Source organism: Neophocaena asiaeorientalis, unplaced genomic scaffold (genome assembly GCF_003031525.2).
Source record: "Neophocaena asiaeorientalis asiaeorientalis breed wild unplaced genomic scaffold, Neophocaena_asiaeorientalis_V1.1 scaffold91, whole genome shotgun sequence".
NCBI classification, from domain to species: domain Eukaryota; kingdom Metazoa; phylum Chordata; class Mammalia; order Artiodactyla; family Phocoenidae; genus Neophocaena; species Neophocaena asiaeorientalis.
In genome coordinates, this window is record NW_020173198.1 from 363618 (window position 1) to 385369 (window position 21752).

General features: G+C 47.8%; 1 protein-coding gene and 1 pseudogene across 3 annotated transcripts in view; both read left to right on the forward strand.

Annotated features, from left to right (window-relative positions):
- Positions 1-8134: 8134 nt before the first annotated feature.
- On the forward strand, positions 8135-9012 carry LOC112399205 (60S ribosomal protein L9-like; annotated as a pseudogene).
- Positions 9013-15514: 6502 nt separating this feature from the next.
- Positions 15515-21752, forward strand: part of GUSB (glucuronidase beta) — a 16150-nt gene continuing 9912 nt past the window's right edge. The window contains exons 1-8 of one of the 3 annotated variants that reach the window (XM_024744224.1): positions 15515-15791; positions 17244-17429; positions 17724-17905; positions 18061-18203; positions 18631-18818; positions 19505-19657; positions 19905-20083; positions 20166-20312. In XM_024744224.1, coding sequence (XP_024599992.1) covers positions 15579-15791; positions 17244-17429; positions 17724-17905; positions 18061-18203; positions 18631-18818; positions 19505-19657; positions 19905-20083; positions 20166-20312 — 1391 coding nt within the window. In that variant the 5' untranslated portion in view covers positions 15515-15578. Of the gene's footprint in view, positions 15792-17243; positions 17430-17723; positions 17906-18060; positions 18204-18630; positions 18819-19504; positions 19658-19904; positions 20084-20165; positions 20313-21752 lie in introns of those variants that run through there. The other 2 variants (XR_003003191.1, XM_024744225.1) reach the window with 2 other exon arrangements.

Consider the following 21752-nt stretch of genomic DNA (forward strand, 5'->3'; position numbering starts at 1 on the left):
GGCAGGCGGATTCTTAACCACTGCGAAATATCTTTTTGAACTATAGTGTTGTCTGGGTATATGCCCAGGAGTGGGATTGCTGGATCATATGGTAATTCTATTTTTAGTTTTCTGAGGAAACTCCACACTGTTTTCGGTAGTGGGTGCACCAACTTACATTCCCACCAACAGCGTAGGAGGGTTCCCTTTTCTCATACCCTCTCCAGCATTTGTTACTTTATAACAGATCTATTGAGCCATAATTCACATGCCATAAAACACAACATTTTGAAGTGTTCAGTTTAATGGTTTTTAGTATGTTCACAGAGTTGTGTAATCATCACCACAATCAATGTGAGAACATTTCATCACGCTAAAAAGAAGCCCGGGCTTCCCTGGTGGCGCAGTGGTTGAGGGTCTGCCTGCCGATGCAGGGGACGCGGGTTCGTGCCCCGGTCCGGGAGGATCCCACATGTCGCGGAGCGGCTGGGCCCGTGAGCCAGGGCCGCTGAGCCTGCGCGTCCGGAGCCTGTGCTCCGCAGTGGGAGAGGCCACAGCAGTGAGAGGCCTGCGTACCACAAAAAAAAAAAAAAAAAAGAAGCCCACAAGAAACTTGCCCTTCAAAGGAAGCGCAAAGAAACACATAACAGGTATGTGTAAATCATATACCTGATATGGGTCTCGTATGCAGAATATAAAAAGAACCTTTAAAACTCAATAATAGAAAAGACAAATAACCCAATTAAAAATGGACAAAATATCTGAATAGGCATTTCTCCAAAGAAGATATATAAATGGCCAGTAAGCACATGAAAATATGTTCAATATTATTAATCACTAGGGAACAGCAAAGCAAAGCCAAAATGAGAAATTACTTTATACCTACTAGGATGTGAGTTAATTTTTGTATATAGTGTGAGGAAAGGTCCCAACTTCATTTCTTCTCCGTGTGGATATGCATTTGTCTCATCACCATTTGTTGAGATGACTGTTTGTATCCAATTGAATTGTATTAGCACCCCTGTCAAAAATCAACTGACCAGGAATTCCCTGGCGGTCCAGTGATTAGGACTGGGCACTTTCACTGCCAGGGCCGGGTTTGATCCCTGGTCGGGGTTCTAAGATCCCAAAACCTGTGTGGCACAGACAAAAAAAAAAAAAAATCAACTGACCAATATAAGTGAATTGTATGGTATGTGAATTATATACCTCAGTAAAGTTGATACCCTTCCCCAAAATTGATTATTCTTTTATTTTTAACAAATAAGTGTTTTCTACATGCGCCAGATGCTGTGCTGAAGGCACACTAGTCTATTAAAATATTTGTGGGATTCACCTTCTTCCCATTCTTGAAAACTTAACGGTCCTTCCAGCCTACCATGGCTCACCAGCAGCTACCACATTGCCCACGGTAGTTCTGAGAAGTCATCAGCTTGTTCTCAGTTACCCTGATCTCTTACCAACTCCTGCGGCCATCTGAATGTACAAGGTTGGGCTTATAAGCTCAGCCAAACATTTAGTTTTTCACTTATTCTTGCTCAACTTTTCCTGCCCTCTTCTGAGGGGAGCTAATCCAAAGATTTCACACCTTCTTCAAGCTCCCAACCTGATCCAAACATCTTCCCCAAACCCCCGGAAACTACTAATCTACTTCCTGTCTCTGTGAACTTGTCTATTTGACTTTCATATAAATGGAATCACATAGTATATGGCCTTTCGTGCCTGGCTTCTTTCACTTCATTCATCCATGTTGTAGCATGTATCAGAACTTCATTCCTCTTTATGGCTGAATAATACTCCATTGCATGGATATACCACATTCATGAGTTGATGGAAATTTGAATTGTTTATACTTTTTGGCTATTATGAATAGTGCTGCTAAGAACATTCCAGTACAAGTTTAACAAAAAACCTCTTAATAACAAAATCCCCTTCAGTCCTTCCCCTACTTGACCTCTCTGAAGTTCCTGACACTGCTGACCATTCCTTCAAGAAATCGTATCTTTAAAAAAAAAAAAAAAGTGCAATATGCCACAGTTTTAAAAATAACCACATTAAAAGGATTATATATCATGACCGAGTGGTACTTTCCCCTAGAATGCAAGAATGGTTGAGCATACAAAAATCAATCAGTGTACTATACCACATTAACAGAATGAAGGGGAAAGAAAACCACATGAATATCTCAATTGATGCAGAAAAAGCATTTGTCAAAATTCAACACCCTTTCATGATAAAAATACTCAACAGACTAGGCATAGAAGGAAACTAACTCAATATAATAAAAGCCGTATATGAAAACATATACACAGCAAACATCATACTCAATGGTGAAAGAAAGTTTTTCCTCTAAGATAAAGAACAAGGTAAGGACGGCTCACTCTTGCCACTTTTATTCAACATAGTACTGGAAGTCCTAACCAGAGCAATCAGGCAAGAAAGAAAAGTCATTCAAATTGGAAAAGAAGAAATAAAATTATCTCTGTTCACAGATGTTATGATCTTATATGTGGAAAACACTAAAGATTCCACAAAAATCTGTTAAACCTTATAAACAAATTCAGCAAAGTAGCAACCTACAAAGCAGCACACAAAAATTCAGTTGCATTTCTATACACTAACAACGAACAAGCCAAAAAAGAAATTAAGAAAATAATTCCATTTATAATAGCACCAAAGAGAATAAAATATTTAAGAATTAACCAAAGAGGCAAAAGATTTATACCATTAAAACTACTGAACATTGCTGAAGGAAATTAAAGACATAAATAAATGAAAAGACATCCCATGTTTGTGAACTCTAAGTGATCTATAGGTTTGATGCAATCTTTCTCAAAATCCCAATGACATATTTAACAGAAATAGAAAATCCCATCGTAAAATTCATAATGGAATCCCACGGGACCCTGAATAGCCAAGCAATCCTGAAAAAGATGAACAAAGTTGGAGGTCTCAAGCCTTTTGATTTCAAAACTTACTACAAATCTACAGTAATCAAAAGAGTGTGTTGAAAGATCACTGGCATAAAGACAGACATATGGACAATCAATAGAGTCCAGAAATAAACACTTGCAAATATAGTCCAGTGACTTTCAACAAGGGTGTCAAGACCATTCAATGGGCGAAAGACAGTCTTCAATAAACAGTGCTGGGAAAACTGGATATCCATATGCAAAAGAATGAAGTTGGACCCTTACCTAACACTTTATACAAAAATGAACTAAAATTGATCCATGACCTAAATGTAAAATCTAAAACTATAAAACTCTTAGAAGAAAACGTAGGGGAAAAACTGCATTATGTTGGATTTAGCAATGATTTCTTGGATATGACACCAAAGGCACAGGCAACAAAGGAAAAAATAGATTGCACTTGATGAAATTTTGTGCATCAACAGGCATAGCAACAGAGTAAAAAGGCAACCCACAGAGAAAATATGGGAGAAAATATTTACAAATCATATATCTGATGAGTTAATATCCAGAATATATAAAGAACTCCTACAACTCAACCACAGTTAAAACAAACAAACAACCTGATTCAAAAATGGGCAAAGGGGACTTCCCTGATGGTCCAGTGGTTAAGAATCTGCCTTCCAATGCAGGGGATGTGGGTTTGATCCCTGGTTGGGGAACTAAGATCCCACGTACCACAGGGCAACTAAGCCCTCACGCCACAACTAGAGAGAAGCCTGCATGCGATGTAGAGCCCACGCACCACAACAAAGACCTGACACAGCCAAAAAAAAAAAAAAAAAAAAGCTAAAATACATTAAACAAAACATGGGCAATAGATATTTTTACAAAGACATACAGATTGCCAATAAGCACATGAAAAGATGCTCACCATCACTAATCAATAGAGAAATGTAAATCAAAACGACAGTGAGATACCACATCACACCCATTAGGATGGCTACTATCAAAAAACAGAAAAACAGCAAGTGTTGGCAAGGATGTGGAGAAACTGGAGCCCTTGTACACTGCTGGTGGGAAGGTATAAGGACACTAGTCAGGCTTCCCTGGTAGCGCAGTGGTTAAGAATCTACCTGCCAATGCAGGGGACACGGGTTCGAGCACTGGTCGGGGAAGATCCCACATGTCGCAGAGCAATTAAGCCTGTGCACCACAACTACTGAGCCTGTGCTCTAGAGCCTGCAAGCCACAACTACTGAGCCCGTGAGCCACAACTACTGAAGCCCGTGCACCTAGAGCCCGTCCTCCGCAACAAGAGAAGCCACCGCAATGAGAAGCCCGCACACTGCAACGAAGAGTAGCCCCCGCTCGCCGCAACTAGAGAAAGCCTGCGTGCAGCAACCGAGACCCAACGCAGCCAAAAAAAAAAAAAAGTTGGTTCTTTGAAAAGCTCAACAATGTTAACAAAGTTTTAGCTAGACTTTCTTAGTCTGGTCAGGCTGCTATAACAAAATACCACAAACTTGGTAGCTTATAAACAACGGAAACTTATTTCTCACAGTTTTAGAGACTGGAAGTCCAAGATCAAAGTGCCACGGTGATTAGGTGAGGGGCCTCCTCTAGGTCGCAGACTCTCATTATCTCATGTGTAAGGAGCCAGGGATTTCTCTGGAACCTCTTTTATAAGGGCACATATCCCATTAGTGAGGGCTTTGCCCTTAGGACTTAATCACCTCCCAAAGGCCCCCAACCCCTAATACCATCACATTCAGCATTAGGATTTAATAGACGAGTTTTGAGTGGACATAACATTCAGAATATAGCACATACTTAGAAAGGAAAAAGAGAAAGCTGCAAATAACTGAAATCAGAAGTGAAAATGGGGGGCTTCCCTGGTAGCGCAGTGGTTGAGAATCCGCCTGCCACTGCAGGGGACACGGGTTCGAGCCGTGGTCTGGGAAGATCCCACATGCCGCGGAGCAACTAAGCCCGTGCACCACAACTAAACTACTGAGCCTGCACTCTAGAGCCCGCGAGCCATAACTACTGAAGCCCACGTGCCACAACTACTGAAGCCCAGGCACCTAGAGCCCATGCTCCACAACGAGAAGCCACCGCAATAAGAAGCCTGCGCACCACAATGAAGAGTAGCACCCAGTCTCCACAACTAGAGAAAAGTCTGCGCACAGCAATGAAGACCCAACGCAGCCAAAAACAAACAAACAAACAAACAAATAAATAAAATACAGCTAAGAACATAGTCATAAAAAAAAGTGAAAATGGGGACATTATTACTGAGCTTTTTGAGATAAAAAGGGTTTATAAGAGAATATTCTGAACAATAGCACACCAACAAATTAGATAACCTAGAAGAAATGGACGAATTCCTTGAAACACACAAATTACCTAAACCAACTCAAGAAGAAACAGAAAATCAAGAAGAAACAGAAAATCGAGAAGGAACAGAAAATCCCAACAGGCCTATAACAAGAGATTGAATCAGTAATCAAAAACCTCCCAACAAAGAAAAGTCCTGGACCAGATGGCTTCACAGGTGAATTCTACCAAACATTTAAAGAAGAGTTAACATTAATTGTTCTTAAACTCTTCCAAAAAACTGAAGAAGGAGCAGTCCCCAGGTCATCCTATGAGGCCAGCATTACCCTAACGCCAAAGCCAGATAATGACATCACAAGAAAATAAGATTACAGACCAATTTCCCACATGAATACAGATGCAAAAATCCTCCATAAGATATTAGCAAATTGAATCCAGTAACATATTTAAAGAATTATTCACCATGACCAAGTAGGATTTGTCCCAGGGATTCCAGCGTGGTCAAACATAAGAAAATATGGAAATTCCCTGGCAGTCCATTGGTGAGGACTCTGCTCTCACTGCCAAAGGCCCAGGTTCAATCTCTGGTCAGGGAACTAAAATCCCACAATCTGCGCAGCGCAGGCAAGAAAAAAAAAAGAAAGAAAAAGGAAAGTCAATCAATGTAACATATCACATTAGCAGAATGAAGGAAACAAAACTGCATGACTCTCTCAAACGGTGTAGAAGAGGCATTTCACAAATCCAACATCTTTCTATGATAAAAACTCTCAGAAAAGTAGGAATAAAGGGAATATTTCTCAACATGATTAAGGCTATTTATGAAAAACCCACAGCTAACATATATTGAAAGACTGAAAGCTTTCCCCTTTAGATCAGGAACATGACAAGGATGCCTGCTTTCACTGCTGCTATTCGACACTATACTGAAGGTTCTAGCCAGAGCAAATACAGTTGACCCTTGAGCAATGTGGAGATTAGGGACACCAACCGTCTGACCCGTCAGAAACCCACACGTATAACTTTATAGTTGGCCCTCCGTATCAGCGGTTCTGAATCTGCTTGTTAACGTTTTATCTCTTGTTGTGTGTGTGTTTTGCCCCGTCTCATGCTCTCACTATAAGCCAGGTCTCCATTTGGCACTGGACCTTTGTTTCTGTCATCCCTCTACTCCAGCTCAGCCAGAACAATTCCTTCCCCCCGACCCCGGCTCACTTGAGATTGTCCAAGTAGAATCTGGATTTTGAGGTCTCCTGAGCCATCCTCCTTCTTAGAGTATCTATTTCACACTGCGAGTTGGCACTGCAACAGGTGCTCACTTTCTTTTCTTCAGGATCTGAGTTCCCCAACCAGGGATCGAACCCATGCCCCCTGCAGTGGAAGCTCATAGTCCTGACCACTGGACCGCCAGGGAAGTCCACAGGCGCTCACTTTCAGGTCTTGTCCTAGAGTCATACGATTCCTGCCCAATATTTGAGACAAAGGATTGTCATTTTTGCTGGGTAAAGGGACTATGGTGGAAGCAGGGACTTGGTTGACCTTCCCTAAAGGTGAAGTCAGAAGGAGAGGGTCAGTTTGATGAGTTCCCTCCTGAGGGTCAGCACCCAAGCAGAGCTTCCACATACCACCTTAAGAGATGTCCGTCCTGTGGCTGACCTTGAAGGATACCCCACCCTCTGCAGTACGCTGGGGCCCCCTAGGCAGTCTTGAGAGCTGGCTGGGCCTGTTGGCAACTGCCTCGCCTTCAGCTCTTGCTCTGATAATGCTCCCTCCTCCGGGCAATGGGACTTTTACCTCTTCTCCACTCTTGCCTCTCTGCATGTCCGCCTCTGAGGTGTCCTGGGGCACTCTTCCTCTGGCAGGCAGCTCTGCAGTCTGCACATGGGGGAGGAGAGGCAGCCCTGACCCACCTTCCAGCCTTTGCACCACAAAGGTGGGCTCAGACCCCACAGCAGGCAGGGCCTGGAGATCAGGGGTCTGGATGATGAGAACCTCAATAAAAATTCAAAATGTCCCAAATCCCCTGGGTTGTCATTTGTCCTTCTTTTCATTTTGTTTCCCCTAGAATGATCTCTTAAAGAAAGAGTCTCTGGGCTTTCCTTCAGAGAAGGGAGGAGAAAATATAACTTATGGGTTTGCTGTAATGTTCTGCTAATCTTGAAAAACATGTAAAATCACAGAGCTAAAAGCACTGTTTCTGATGAATTCTGGTATAAAGCAGAATTACAGTGTAAACACATTTAATTTAAAAACATTAAGAGGCAAAAGATCACATATTACATAATTTACATAAAACATCCAGACTAGCCAAATCTGTGGAGACAAAAAATAGATTAGTGGTGGCTTAGGGCTGGGTGGGAGGGATAGAAGGATAGATAACTAAAAGGCACAGGGTTTCTTTTTGAGGTGATGAAAATATTCTGAAATTGATCATAATGACGGTCATACATATACATGAATTTACTAAAAATCATTCAATTGTACAATTTAAATGGATAAATTATATGATATGTGAATTATATCTCAATAAAACCGTTTAAACACATTGTAAATCAACTATACCCCAAGAAAAAGTTTTTTTAATCTGTTTAAAAAATAAACCTTAAGGGGACTTCCCTGGTGGCCCAGTGGGTAAGACTCTGCACTCCCAATGCAGGGGGCCGGGAGGTTCGATCCCTGGTCGGGGAACTAGATCCCGCATGCACGCCGCAACTAAGAGTCTGCATGCCACAACTGAAGAGTCCACATGCCACAACTAAAGATCCCAAATGCAGCAACTAAAGAGTCTGCATGCCGCAACTAAGACCTGGTGCAGCCAAAATAAATAAATTCATTCATTCATTTAAAAAAACAAAAACAAAAAAATACCTTAAGATGCTCTCTTTGCTGAATCCACCATGAGAATGAAGCCTATTTTCAGCAACCAGACTGTCGACATTCCAGAAAATGTCAACATCACTGTGGAAGGACACACAATTATTGTGAAGGGCCCCAGAGGAATCCTGCAGAGGGACTACATCAGTATAGAACTCAGCCTCCTTGGAAAGAATAGGAAGGGACTCCAGGTTGACAAACAGTGGAGAAGAGAAAGGAACCGGCTCCAGTTCATGCAGTCCCAAGTCCAATACAACACATGATCAAGGGTGTTCCACTGGGCTTCCATTACAAGAGTATGTCTGTGTATGCTCACTTCCCCACCCACATCTTTATTCAGGAGAGCAGGTCTCTTGTTGATACTGGAAATTTCTTAGATGAAAAATCTGCAGGGCTCATATGAGGCCAGGCATTGCTTATTCAGTATCTCAAGCCCAGGAAGTGATTTGCACTGACTTTGCATCAAATTCAGCTGCTTTGATTCAGCAAGCCACACAGTTAAAAATAAGGGTATCTGGGGCTTCCCTGGTGGCGCAGTGGTTGAGAGTCCGCCTGCTGATGCAGGGGACGCGGGTTCGTGTCCCAGTCCGGGAAGATCCCACATGCCGCGGAGCGGCTGGGCCTGTGGGCCATGGCCGCTGAGCCTGTGCATCCGGAGCCTGTGCTCCGCAGCGGGAGAGGCCACAACAGTGAGAGGCCCACATACGCAAAAAAAAAAAAAAAAAAAAAAAAAAAAAAGGGGAAAAAAAATTTTATAAAAAAACAAAAAAACAGAAAAAACAAGACAAAGGAAGAACAACAAAAAAAAAAAAAAAAAAAAAAAAAAAAAAAAAAATAAGGGTATCAGAACATTTTGGATGTTATCTATGTCTCTGAAAAAGGAACAAATCATCAGGCTGATGAATAAGATCTAAGAGTTGTCTTGCTATGGAAACAAGAAGATACCAAATGATTCCCAGGACCTCTTTGTGATATCTTTAAAATGCAGTGAAACTTATCTATTGGAAAAAAAAAAAAAGAGAAGTCTCACACTTGTGCTCTGATCAGCTGAGTGTCCTGTGACTTGCTTGTTATACTCAAGGCTGGAACCCTCACATCTTTTCATGGACATTTTGTGTTGATGCACCTCACCACCAGGGGGAGCTTATTCTATCAATATTATCTTCTGTCCTAAACATTAGAAAGTCTTCTGGATGCAGGGTAATTTGGGGGAAGGAGAGGAGTGAATGTGCCAGCAACAATGGTAAATGTAGGGAATTCCCTGGTGGCCCAGTGGTTAGGACTTGGCGCTTTCACTGCCGGGGCCCGGGTTCAATCCCTGGTCCAGGAACTAAGATCCTGCAAGCTGTGCCAAAAAAAAAAAAAAAGAAGTCAATGTATTTTGGGTGTGTTTCCTTGAGCAAGTCATTTCATCCCTCCTCTCAATTCAGCCTCAATTTCCTCATCTGTAGCAGAGAAAGAATAACTCCATTTTACAGTCTTTCAGAGCTGTAAGAATCTCTTAGCAGAGTGTCTGCTGGTGGGGGCGGGGGTGGGGGGCTGCTGATACTACTGTTACCAAGCGGTTGGAGTCTAGTGGACACCCTATAGGCCCCAGGTCACCTTTACCCAAGTGATACTCTGAATGCTCTCGCCTATGGCACGAGGCCCACATCACTGTGGTTACGAAAGGAGGGTCAGTTGCCAGAGAGTCACAGTTTGGCTCAGGACAGGCAGCCAGGACTCCAGTTCAGGACCCTGACTACAAATGCAGTGACAGCTGCTTATCCTAGGAGCAAGTCCTGTCCCCATCAGGAAACAAAAGAGCTGGCACGTGAGCCAAGCTTAGAAAAATGACCCAGAGAAGACGAGAAAGAACTATGCCGCCTTCAAGACAAGCCTGGGAAGGTATTTCTGGGGCCAAGGAGCAAGTGTACCAGTAGAAGGGCACCCAGGGATGGGGGAGACGCATAGAAAAGTCACTTAGGACAGACTTACAGTCAAATAGCATCATGACTCCATGCTTCAGACATATAATAAAGACGAATAAAATCTAGTCAAGATAAAAATAAGGAAGACCTCTTTGTGAACCAGACACAAGCAGAAGTGGTGAAAGGGGAGACACAAGGGCCTGTGCTGGGTCCAGTGAGGGGCTGGTGGCTGGGTGTTTTTCTTCAGCTTCCATGGGGTAGCTGGGAGTAAAAGCACTGGTGTGCACAGCCCCCGTGGAGAGTGCTCAGCCATAGTAAAGGAGAAGATGAACAGAGCCTCCAGCCTAGCAGCAACATCCCTAGGAAACACCTGGGGAAAGTCTCACGTGTGAGCACAAGGTCAGGAGGTACATGAGGAATGTGCTGATGGAAAGTGAAAAAGGGCAACAACCTAAATCCTCAACAGGAAAACGGGTGAAATCAGTGGTGGTGTATTCACACAATGTAATACTCTCCAGCCATTAAAATGGATGGGCCTGAGCTACATTTGTCAGCACGTCTAGAGCTGGCCAAGGCACGTGTCTGGCTATGCCGGCATTCTGGAAAGGAAATGGGCACAGTCGTTTCAGATAGTGAGAAGTGTCAGGGGTAGATCAGGGAGAGGTGAGAAGGTGATGGGAGAGGTGCTAACTTCTATCAGGTGTATCTTTTTCTTTTTTTTTTGGCTGTGCTGCCGGCTTGTGGGATCTTAGTTCCCCTGACCAGGGATTGAACCTGCCCCCTCAGCAGTGAAAGTGGGGAGTCCTAATCACTGGACCGCCAGGGAATTCCCTACCAGGTGTATCAGAGAAGAATGTTACATGCCCCTTATTCCTCTGGCTTAGAATTCTCTTTTGCCTTTTTCCTTTCCATTGGGCGGGTATGGAGCTCCCCGGAAGTTTCTTTTCTCTAGGTGCTAATGGAAAGCTGGTATTGAGTTTTGAAAATGTTGCAAGAGAAAAGGAATTTCAGGAATTTCCTGTTTCCAAGCAGCAGAAGGTAGACACCATTCCAGGTCATAAAATTGGTTCAAAGACTCTTATCTGAATAAAGTATGGAATTGGGAATAGTTATGAAAGTTCTGCCCAGAACCGAAACTTGTTCTATTTTCTGTTACTAAAAACTGTCCTTGGGAATGACATATTGACATGTGCAATAACATGGAGAATCTCAAAAACATTATACTGAATGAAAGAAACCAGACACAGAAAAGCATCCTGTATCATTCTGTTTATGTGGAGCTCTAGAAAAGCCCAGTCTACTCTACAGTGACACAATGTCGGTCAGTAGTTGCCTGGGGTAGGGGTGGAGGCAGGACAGACTGGACAGGGTCAGGAGGGAGCTGCCTGGAGTAATGGAACTGTTCTGTATTTTGATAGTGCTGGTAGGCACTCAGGTGTAGACATTTGTCAAGCCTTATCAACCTGTACAGTCTGAATGCGCGTGCACTTCATTATTTGTAAACTATACGTCAAGAGAGTTTGTTTTAAACAGTTTAAAAAAAAAAGTCCTTGGAAGTATTTCTACAAGGTGGGGGAGGGTCTTTTTAAGACACTCAGACTTATTTTCAGATCTTGTAAAAATAACCTTTAACTTCTAAAATATTTGTTATTCTAGGGAATTCCCTGGCAGTCCAGTGGTTAGGATGCCGTGCTTTCACTGCTGTGGGCCTGAGTTCCATCCCTGGTCGGGGAATTAAGATCCTGCAAGCCACGTGGCATGGCCAAAAATTTTAAAAAAAGAAAACAAATTTCTTATTCTAATTGGTTGTTACACTTGATAATTGTTGTCCTGGTATTGATATTAAAATAGCAATCAATATATCAAGTGACATCCTTGTATTCCTAAAAGATACACACACACACACACACACACACACACTCACACTCACATTCTAAGGATGAAAACTGGCAGTTCCCTTTTCTCTATATATGTATGAATATGTAATAAAACCCATGACTCTGTCAATCCCTTGTTCAAACATGAGTTTGAACGTCTTTTAGAGGCCGTATAGCAGAATGACCAAGAGCATAAATCTCTAACCAGGTTCAAATTCTACCTCTGGCCTTTACTTAACTTTTCTCAGTCACTGTATTAGGAACATGGGAATAATAATAGTACCTACTTAATGTTGTGAGAAGTGAATGAGTTAATACATGTAAAACACCCAGGTAAGTACCTGGCTCTATAGGGTGTAAGTCTAGATAGGCTAGTTATGCTGTAATAGCAAACAACCCCACAATCTTAGTTGTTTGAAACAATAAAGGTGTTTTTTATTTTTTTTTAACCATTTTATAATTTATTTGATTAGAAACTGCCAGATTCATGATGCACATTTCTCAAATAAAATTAGATTATAATCATTAGCATGATTCTAAACATGCTAAGTTATAGATAAAGTAACGCTTAAAGTTAAGACAAATTTGAGACATATCATTGAGAAGAAATAGGAAAGGATTTTGAATTTATAAAAGCACAAGTTCTATCCCGAATTTTGCTACAGGTTTTTCTCTGATCTTGGCAAGTCACTAGCTCCATTTGTCTTAGTGTTCCCATCTGTAAAACTGTGGTCATGATCCTTGACACTGCCTTTCTTAAAAGAGAATGTTATGAGGATGAATAAGGTAATGCCTTGTGGTAGAAATAATAAAGGTTTATTTCTCACTCATGCCACACATCCATCACAGGTTGGAAGGGAAGCACTGATCACCCTCAGTCACTCAGGAATTCAGGCTGATGGAAGCTCAATTTGGACACATGCTTCCATGATCACCAAGGCAGGGAAAAGGGATGTGGCAGATCAGCAGTGGCTTTTAAATTTCTGCTATCAAAATCTCACTTGGCAAAAATAGCCACATGGTCACACCTAACTTCAAAGGGGCAAAGACCATGTGTCTAGAAAGGCAGAGGACCAGAAAAATGTTTGGTGAAAAGCACTAACGACTACCATGGTTAACTTTTTTTTTTTTTTTGGTTGCACCTTGTGACACGTGGGATCTTAGTTCCGCCAACCAGTGGAAGTGTGGAGTCCTAAACACTGGACCACCAGCGAAGTCCCATGGTTAACTATTATAATTGAATTTTAAAGTAGGCAGAAGAGGAGAACGCAATGAGGAGGTGACATTTAAGCCAATGCCTGAATCACAAAAAAGGGGAAACTAGGAGAGCATTGTGTGCAAAGTCCCTAAAGCAGGAATGGGCCTGAAGCATTTGAGGAACAGGAAAATGGCTCAAGTGTTTGCAAAATGGTGAATAAGAGTGAGAGCTGGCAGGGCTGGGTCACACAGGCCCTTGAAGGCCACAGTAAGGAGTCTGAATTTTACTCCAAAGTGTACTGGGAAGCCACTGTTTAACCAGATAACATGGTATAATTTTTATAAAGACCACTCACTCTGCTTGCTCTGGTGGGATGGGCACGTGTGGAGGAAGGGAAATCAGTGAAGAGGCTACAATCCAGGTGAGAGATGCCTGTGGTGTGGACCATACTGGTCTGGGCCAGTATGATGTTGTGTGGAACCCACGGTCCCCGTAGACTATACTGACAGAGGATAAAGAAAGCGTAGGCCTCAGGCTAGACAGTGAATGTCTACCACTGCCCCATATAATTACGACCTGCTTTTGATCCTATCTTGTTGCTGAGGATTGAAAAGAACACGTTTACCACATCATTAGCCACGTATCAAGTGCCAGAGGCTGTGTTGATATATTCTAGCAAAGAAACAGCTTCTGAGGGGCTTCCCTGGTGGCACAGTGGTTAAGAATCCGCCTGCCAACGCAGAGGTCACTGGTTTGAGCCCTATGCTCCATGCTTCATCCCCTGTACTCATAATGTGGGGTGTCTTGGGGCTAATGTGTGAATCTGTTCTCCACCCGCACTCATTTCTTTGGTGACCTTATCCATTCTCACTGCTGACAACTCCCAAATTTTCATCTCCAGATCCATATGTTTGTACCAGGCTGCAAAATTAGTGGGGAAGGAAACTGGCCAATGGGCTTTACCCATCAGGATCTGGTCGTCAGGTTCAAACGTTCAGAAACCAAGTTATGTTGCAGAGCAACTAAGCCCGTGTGCCACAACTACTGAGCCTGCACGCTAGAGCCCGCGTGCCACAACTATTGAAGCTGCTCGCCCTAGAGCCTGCGCACTGCGACCGCAACTACTGAGCCCATGCGCCGCAACTACTGAAGCCCGCGCGCCTAGAGCCTGTGCTCCGCAACAAGAGAAGCCACCGCAATAAGAAGCCCGTGCACGGCAACGAAGAGTAGCCCCTGCTCTTGGCAACTAGAGAAAGCCTGCGTGCAGCAAGGAAAACCCAACGCAACCAAAAATAAAAAATTAAAATTAAAAAAAAAAGAGGAAAATCAACTTGTACTAACTAACTATATATAGGTTGACTCGCAAATGGAAAATCAGTTTATTAATTTATAGAAGCAGATCGACCTTTACTTACTTTTGCCCATTTGCTAGTTTTAAAAGGCTCATTGGTTTGATTCTGATTATAAAAATAATGCATGTTCATGATAGAAATTTTCAAAAAATCAGAAAATACGAAGAACAAAATGAAAATCATCTATAACACCCATAATAACACTTTACAACTATCTAGATCTGTGTGGATATAATTTTAGCACTATTGGGATCATACTATATATACTTTTGCATCTTACTTTCTCTTATGTTTATATGGTAAGCATTTGGGGAAAAGAAAAACCTGTAGGCCTTGTCATTTCTTACAATATATTTATTTTTACCACCCTGGGAACTACTTTTTTTACGGCGTCAAGGTCCATTACCAGAAGGTTGCTTTGGTGAACATGAAATCAGAGCAAAAATTAATAAATTAAAAATAGAGTAATTGTACGAACAATTGCATCCAGGCCAGGTTACCTGTACCATAGACCCCCGCTCCTTGCATCTTTATGTGTGTATCCGCAATGCCAAGAGGGAGCGCCGGGCCCCTGGGTAAGGGGTTCGGGGCCCAGGGGACCGCAGGTGGAAGACCAGGGTCAAGGCTATAAGCCAGGTGGGCCTGCGCGAAAGTCACTAGGCATGTTGAGGCTTCGTCTGAGCTCACCGGTGTCCCGCAAGCATAAGCGAGTGGAGGTGTCCCAGGTCGGCCTCCTTGAAGCATCAGTGGTACCCCGGCCGTCTCCAGGTTTTCGCTGCGGCCCGCGGCCCTGGACCAGCCGCCCTGGGCGCGAGCAGCCGAGTATGGGAGGGCGAGGGAGGGCGGGGGACGGCAGTGACCTCGCGGGCGCAGAGACTGCGACCTCCGCCCTTCGGGGCCCGGGGTGGATCTCGGGCTCCCCGCGGCCCCTCCCCCGCCGCCGCCCTCCGTCAGGAAGGCGGGCCTGGAACCGCCTTGTGGGCGCCGGCCTCACCGTGTGCCTCCGGGCCGCGCAGTCGCTTTCAACGAAGATGGCGGGGGGGCGGGACACGTAACTTCAGGCTCCACCCCGGCCCCGCCTCCCGCGCTCACGGCACCGGGCGGGGGATGCTGGCAGCTAGCGGCCCGCGGGAACCATGCTTCGGGGGTTGGCGGGCACCTGGGCCGTGGTCGGCGCGCTGCTCTGGGGCTGTGGGCTGGCGCTGCTGCAGGGCGGGATGCTCTACCCCCGGGAGAGCCGGTCACGGGAGCGCAAGGAGCTGGACGGCCTCTGGAGGTTCCGCGCCGACTTCTCCCAGAACCGGCGCCAGGGCTTCGAGCAGCAGTGGTACCGGACGCCGCTGCGGGAGGTGCGGGCTCTGGGGACGGGGACCAGGGCAGGGAAGCTACTGGAAGCCGGGTCGGGGGTGTGGGGAGCCTTCCCCTGAGCCCTCGGAACTGCCAGCCAGGAGGAGGTTAAAGATGGACGGGCCTGTGGGGGCGTGGGGTCGACCCACCCGGAGAGTGACCCGGAACGAGGAAATGGGCGGGCCAGATGTCGGTGGGGGAGGCAGAGCCGGAACAGTGTCCCGGCACCGACCTGGGGGCGGGTGGCCGCGCAGTGGCAGGAGGGGAGGCTTTGGACGTCTTGGGGCCAGCTCTGCCCTGGCAGGAAGGACCTTGGGTTCCAAGGTTCAGGTAGAGGACGGGGCTTGGCATCCAGCCGAGGATCCCCCTCTAGGTCTCCCCTCTGACTTGGATCGTGTGGGCTGAGAACTGGAGCAGGGGCAGGCCTGTGTGCCCATCCGACACTCACCTCACTTAGATCCTCTTTTTAAAGTCTTTGCCGCCCAGCCCTCATCAGCGGAGGAAGAAAGGGTCGGGCGGGGGCTGGTGCCAGGCACTTCTTGCGCAACTCAGAGTTTCCTCAGCAAAGCGGCCCGTGCGCCCCGGCCAGCCTTCCTCCCTCCCTGGGGCAGTCAGTTGGTCATCTTCCTCTTAGTCAGGGTCTAGATTGACTTTGCAGATCCTTCTTGCCCTAGCCTGGTTGTGGCCATAGGCTCACCCCATTCCATGGAGACCCTGGTGCCTGCTGCCCGCTACCCTGAGAAAGAACTTATGGCCTCACCAGACCTTGGACACAAAGCATCCTAGCAGTTGGTCTCTCATCAGCAAGTTATCCATCCATTCATTCAATATTTGTTAAGTACTTACTATGTGGCAGGGCTTGTGCCAGAAGCTGGGCAGACAGCTGTGAGGGACAGGAAATCCCTGCTTCCTTGGAGGTCACGTGTGTCTTCAGGAAGCTCTTCCCCAGGCTGCTTCCAGACTCACTGAGCTCTCTGCCCCACTCCTGCCTTGCCTTCTCCCTGAGGTGTTCAAGGGTGCGGAGGTTCAGGGGGTTCCCTGCGGGGCTCAGATTCACCTGGTTCTGCTGGGACGTCCAGAGGTCGTATCTCAGGGGCCCTGGCCCCTAAGATAGTCCCCTGCCATGCTCCACGCTCTCTTCGTAGAGCTGCTCACCTGGCAGCAGAGGCCTTGTTCACTCTTTCATTCCCAGCGCCTAAAACAGCATGTAGGTGTTCACTGTGCACCACTGAGTGAGTGAGTGAGTGCATGCGTGACTGGGTCTGCTTCATGGAGTCGCGAAAATTAAATGAGTCCGTAAAAGACATTGGTCAGTTGCTGGTGGGGTGGCCTGGAATCCGGGAGGGTCTGGGAGAAGTCATCTCGTCCAGCTTCTTCCTGTAAGTGGGGTTGCTGGGGAGGGCCCCTTAGCTTCCCAGGTGATCTGGACCTGATTCCGGTCCTTGTCTCCTCAGTCGGGCCCCAGCCTGGACATGCCGGTTCCCTCCAGCTTCAACGACGTGGGCCAGGATGGGCGGCTGAGGAGCTTCGTTGGCTGGGTGTGGTATGAACGGGAGGCCACCCTGCCCCAGCGATGGACCGAGGACCTGGGCACAAGAGTGGTGCTGAGGATCGGCAGCGCCCACTACTACGCCATCGTGGTCAGTGCAGCGAGCGGCAGGCGGAGCGAGTAGGGTGCCTGGCTCCCAGCCGTCACCTGGCAGCCTGCCTCCTGCGGTGCCCGCGGGGTGGGGGGCACACTCATGCCCCGCACTGGGGTTTGTGCCCTGGGTGGGGAGGGTGGCCTCATCTATTCCCCCAGAGCTCCCTCCCTCCACCTCTGAGGCGGGTGGCAGCTGGCAGCCCGTCCCACCAGCTCTCCCCATACTGCACTTCTACGTGAGGGAGCGCCTGAGATGGCAGGGCCCCCTCCTCATATATCCCTGTGTCTGCAGTGGGTGAATGGGGTCCACGTGGCAGAGCACGAGGGGGGCCATCTCCCCTTCGAGGCTGACATCAGCAGGCTGGTCCAGAGTGGGCCCCTGTCCTCCTGCCGCATCACCATCGCCATCAACAACACGCTCTCCCCCAACACCCTGCCGCCAGGGACCATCCTCTACAAGACGGACACCTCCAAGTGAGCAGCACCTCGCCCCCTCCCCGCGCCCAGTGGTCTTCCCGTCAGGGGCAGGGTGGCCTTAACAGAGGTGAGGCCCTGGCTCTGGGAGGCCAGGGAGACATGTGAGCTGAGGTCGAAGGACCCAGGACAAGGCCACTGTCCTCCCATCCTAGGTACCCCAAGGGTTACTTTGTCCAGAACACAAACTTTGACTTCTTCAATTACGCGGGACTGCATCGGACTGTGCTCCTCTACACCACGCCTACCGCCTACATTGATGACATCACCGTCACCACCGACGTGGACCAAGACACTGGTGAGGCTTCTGGCAGGGTCTGCCGTCAGCCAGGCCCCCAGCGGCTTTGTACCCTGTTTGGAAAGATCCCCTAGGAGAAAGACTGTCCCATCCACCTCAGCAGCTGGAATCCAGCCTGTCCGAGCTGGCAGGGGCTGCGGAAATCACCCATCTGCTCTGACTTCACTTTGGGAGGAAGCGGGGCTTGCCTCAAATCAGAGCTCGTGGTGAATAACAGCCCAGGATGCAGGAGAACCCCGTGTCCCTTCCCCACTGTGCCATGTGCCACCCTCACTTTATCTCCCCTCGCTGCAGATTAAGCTCAAAAAATAAACGGCTGTCAGCTACGGGCTCCTCAGAAAGGTGGCCTCAGGGCGCTCTCATCTGTGTGACCCCAGGTCACATCCCTTCCTTTTCTCTCTTGTCTGATCTGTCTTGTCTCCTGCAGGGCTGGTGAATTACCAGATCGTTGTCCAGGGCAGTGAGCACTTCCAGCTGGAAGTGTGTCTTCTGGATGAGGAAGGCACGGTCGTGGCCAAGGGGACCGGGGGCCGGGGCCAGCTGCAGGTGCCCAGTGCCCACCTCTGGTGGCCGTACCTGATGCACGAGCACCCTGCCTACCTGTACTCGTTGGAGGTAATGGTGGTGAGGACTGGGCTGTGGGAGGCCTTTTCCCCCCATCCAGCAGCTCTGGCTTCAGCAGGTATGGTCCTCTGATCTTCCCAGTCAGTTGGATTGAAGAGTCCCCAGCCTGCTTTTTTCCAGCCCTTGGTGGGGAGGCCCAGTTTGAAGAGCAGGCCCCAGGGGCAGGGTGGGCAAAAGTTCCTTCTTTTTTAAATTTTTACATCTTTATTGGAGTATAATTGCTTTACAATGGTGTGTCAGTTTCTGCTTTATGACAAAGTGAATCAGTTGTACACATACATATATCCCTGTGTCTCCTCCCTCTTGCATCTCCCTCCCACCCTCCCTATCCCACCCCTCCAGGCGGTCACAAAGCACTGAGCTGATCTCCCTGTGCTATGCGGCTGCTTCCCACTAGCTATCTATTTTACGTTTGGTAGTGTATATATGTCCATGCCACTCTCTCACTTCGTCCCAGCTTACCCTTCCCCCTCCCTGTATCCTCAAGTCCATTCTCTAGTAGGTCTGCATAAAAGTTCCTTCTTGTTCATGGCGGATGCCTGTACTTCCTGCATCTCTCTACCTGCTGTTCCAGAGGTGGGCTGTCGTGGTTTGCAGGGGGCCATCCTGCCGAAGTGCGGGCTGCGTTGTGTTCAGGCCGTCCAGGATGCCTCATGCCCAGTGCTTGGCTTTTGCAGGTGAAGCTGACCGCACAGACGGCTGCTGGGTTTGTGTCTGACTTCTACACCCTGCCCGTGGGGATCCGTACCGTGGCTGTCACACAGAGCCAGTTCCTCATCAACGGGAAGCCTTTCTATTTCCACGGGGTCAACAAGCATGAGGATGCAGACGTGAGTTGGGGCTCCTGAGTCCCTGTGGGGGGGCCATTTCTCGCCATCCCTTCCTCCGCGTCCCTTGAAGTGGTTGAGGGCAGCTCAGAGCAGTTAAGCAAACCGCTCAAAACCACTGCCCGATGGGGCCTGTGCTTGGCCTGGATAGCGGGCTAACAGGGTGACTCTGAGGGGCCCAGCTCTAGTAGGAAGGGCATCTTCAACGGGGACAGGGGGCAGGGGCTCACTCTGCTGTGCTGTCCCCTAGATCCGAGGGAAGGGCTTTGACTGGCCGCTGCTGGTGAAGGACTTCAACCTGCTTCGCTGGCTGGGCGCCAATGCCTTCCGCACCAGCCACTACCCCTACGCAGAGGAGGTGATGCAGCTTTGTGACCGCTATGGGATCGTGGTCATCGACGAGAGTCCCGGAGTGGGCATCGTGCTGGCGTGAGTGCCCGCCAGCCGCACAGCCCAGCCCGCCCAGCTTGGCGCCCTGTGACCTGCTCCCTTTCCTCCCCCGGCCCCGCAGCCAGAGCTACAGCAACGTGTCTCTGCAGCACCACCTGGAGGTGATGGAGGAGATGGTCCGCAGGGACAAGAATCACCCGTCTGTTGTGATGTGGTCTGTGGCCAACGAGCCCGCTTCCTTCCTGAAACCAGCTGGTTACTACTTTAAGTGAGTGCCTCTGCCTTCCCCGGGTCAGGGGCGAGACCTCAGCCCTCTGGCCCAGCTCAGCCTCGGCTGGTAGCTGCAGGAGAGCTGCAGTGGGCCCTGGGGTGGGCGTGGGCTGTGAGAGGGTCAGCACCTGCTCCCAGCCCAGGTACATCCATACCTGGTCAGTTCAGGGGACCAAGTACCCACCCACCCAGATTGTGATTTCAACCCAGTGTCTCCTTGACACACCTGAAATGAAATCCAGAGTTAACCTAACCCACTTACACACATAACTTCAAATTAAGAAAGAAAAAAAATAGTGACGTGGCCTAACCGTAGTATAAGGGAGTCATTTGTAAAATAATCCGTGAGTGCCTGGGCCTGACTCCCCGGAAGATGCAGTGAAGGGGTCGGGAGCTTGCATCTGGATGTGGCATCTCCCTGAAAGCACAGCTACAAAAGCTGATGACGGGGGCTGGAAAGCATAGTTGGTGACTCTGATACCGTGAGCAGCGTTTTCTTCAGTGTTGCCCTCTTCTAAAACACTGAGCCACCCCAGGTAAAGTTGCAACCAAAACCAAGTATAGTCGTCCCTCGATTTTTATGGTATCTCCCTTCCTGGGAAATTTAGTGCGTGTTAAAGCTGCACAAAACCACTTCGTGATGCTTCGGGTTCATCTGTAAAGGGGAATTAAGCTTTATAAAGCCGGCTTACCTAGGCATGTAATTATAAACAGGTTTGAAATGACATGCATGCTCTAACCATTCTAAGTTACATTGTTGGACGGGACCAGGCCATCTAAAGTTCATGGTCCGTTCACTGAATGCCAGTAGCTCCCCCCACCCCCCAGGCATTGCTGTGGACAGAAATCCCACTTAGGGGTCATCTCCCCGCCCTGGGCTGGCTCCCCTCGGGGTGTTCCTTGGTTCCTTCTCTCTCTTAATGGTCATGCAGTTGTAGTGTAGCCTGGAGAGGGGAATTATTTCACTTCCTGTGGAGGCAGCAGAGGCCATGGAAATACTCCCTGAGGCGGACACTGCCTGCATCCCAGTGTCCCAGATGGAGGCTCTGAGGAGTGGACCCACCCGGGTGAAGCTGAGCTCCGGACACGCAGCCCCAGAGCACATGGCACAGGGATGTTGAGCCAGGCTGGTGGACGGAATTTTTTCTGTGACGTGAAAGGATGATAAGCTTCCAGGGGCAGGTGCCTGAGGTTTCCTGTGAACCTTTTTGGGAGGTGCGGAGAAGGAGAGGCTTGATTTGGGAGCAGTGGCGATGGGGCAGGATGTAAGTAGGGCTGCCTGGGCCGGAGGCGCTCAGCTGGGCTTTGAAGCTCCCCAGGTGACAGACAGGCTGTTTTGGACAGTGGGTTAGGGACTTGCAGGTCGCAGGGCACTGTTCTGGCCTGTGGAAAACACAGCCTTCGAGTGAGAAGAGTTATAATGGGTGGGGGGGGGGGG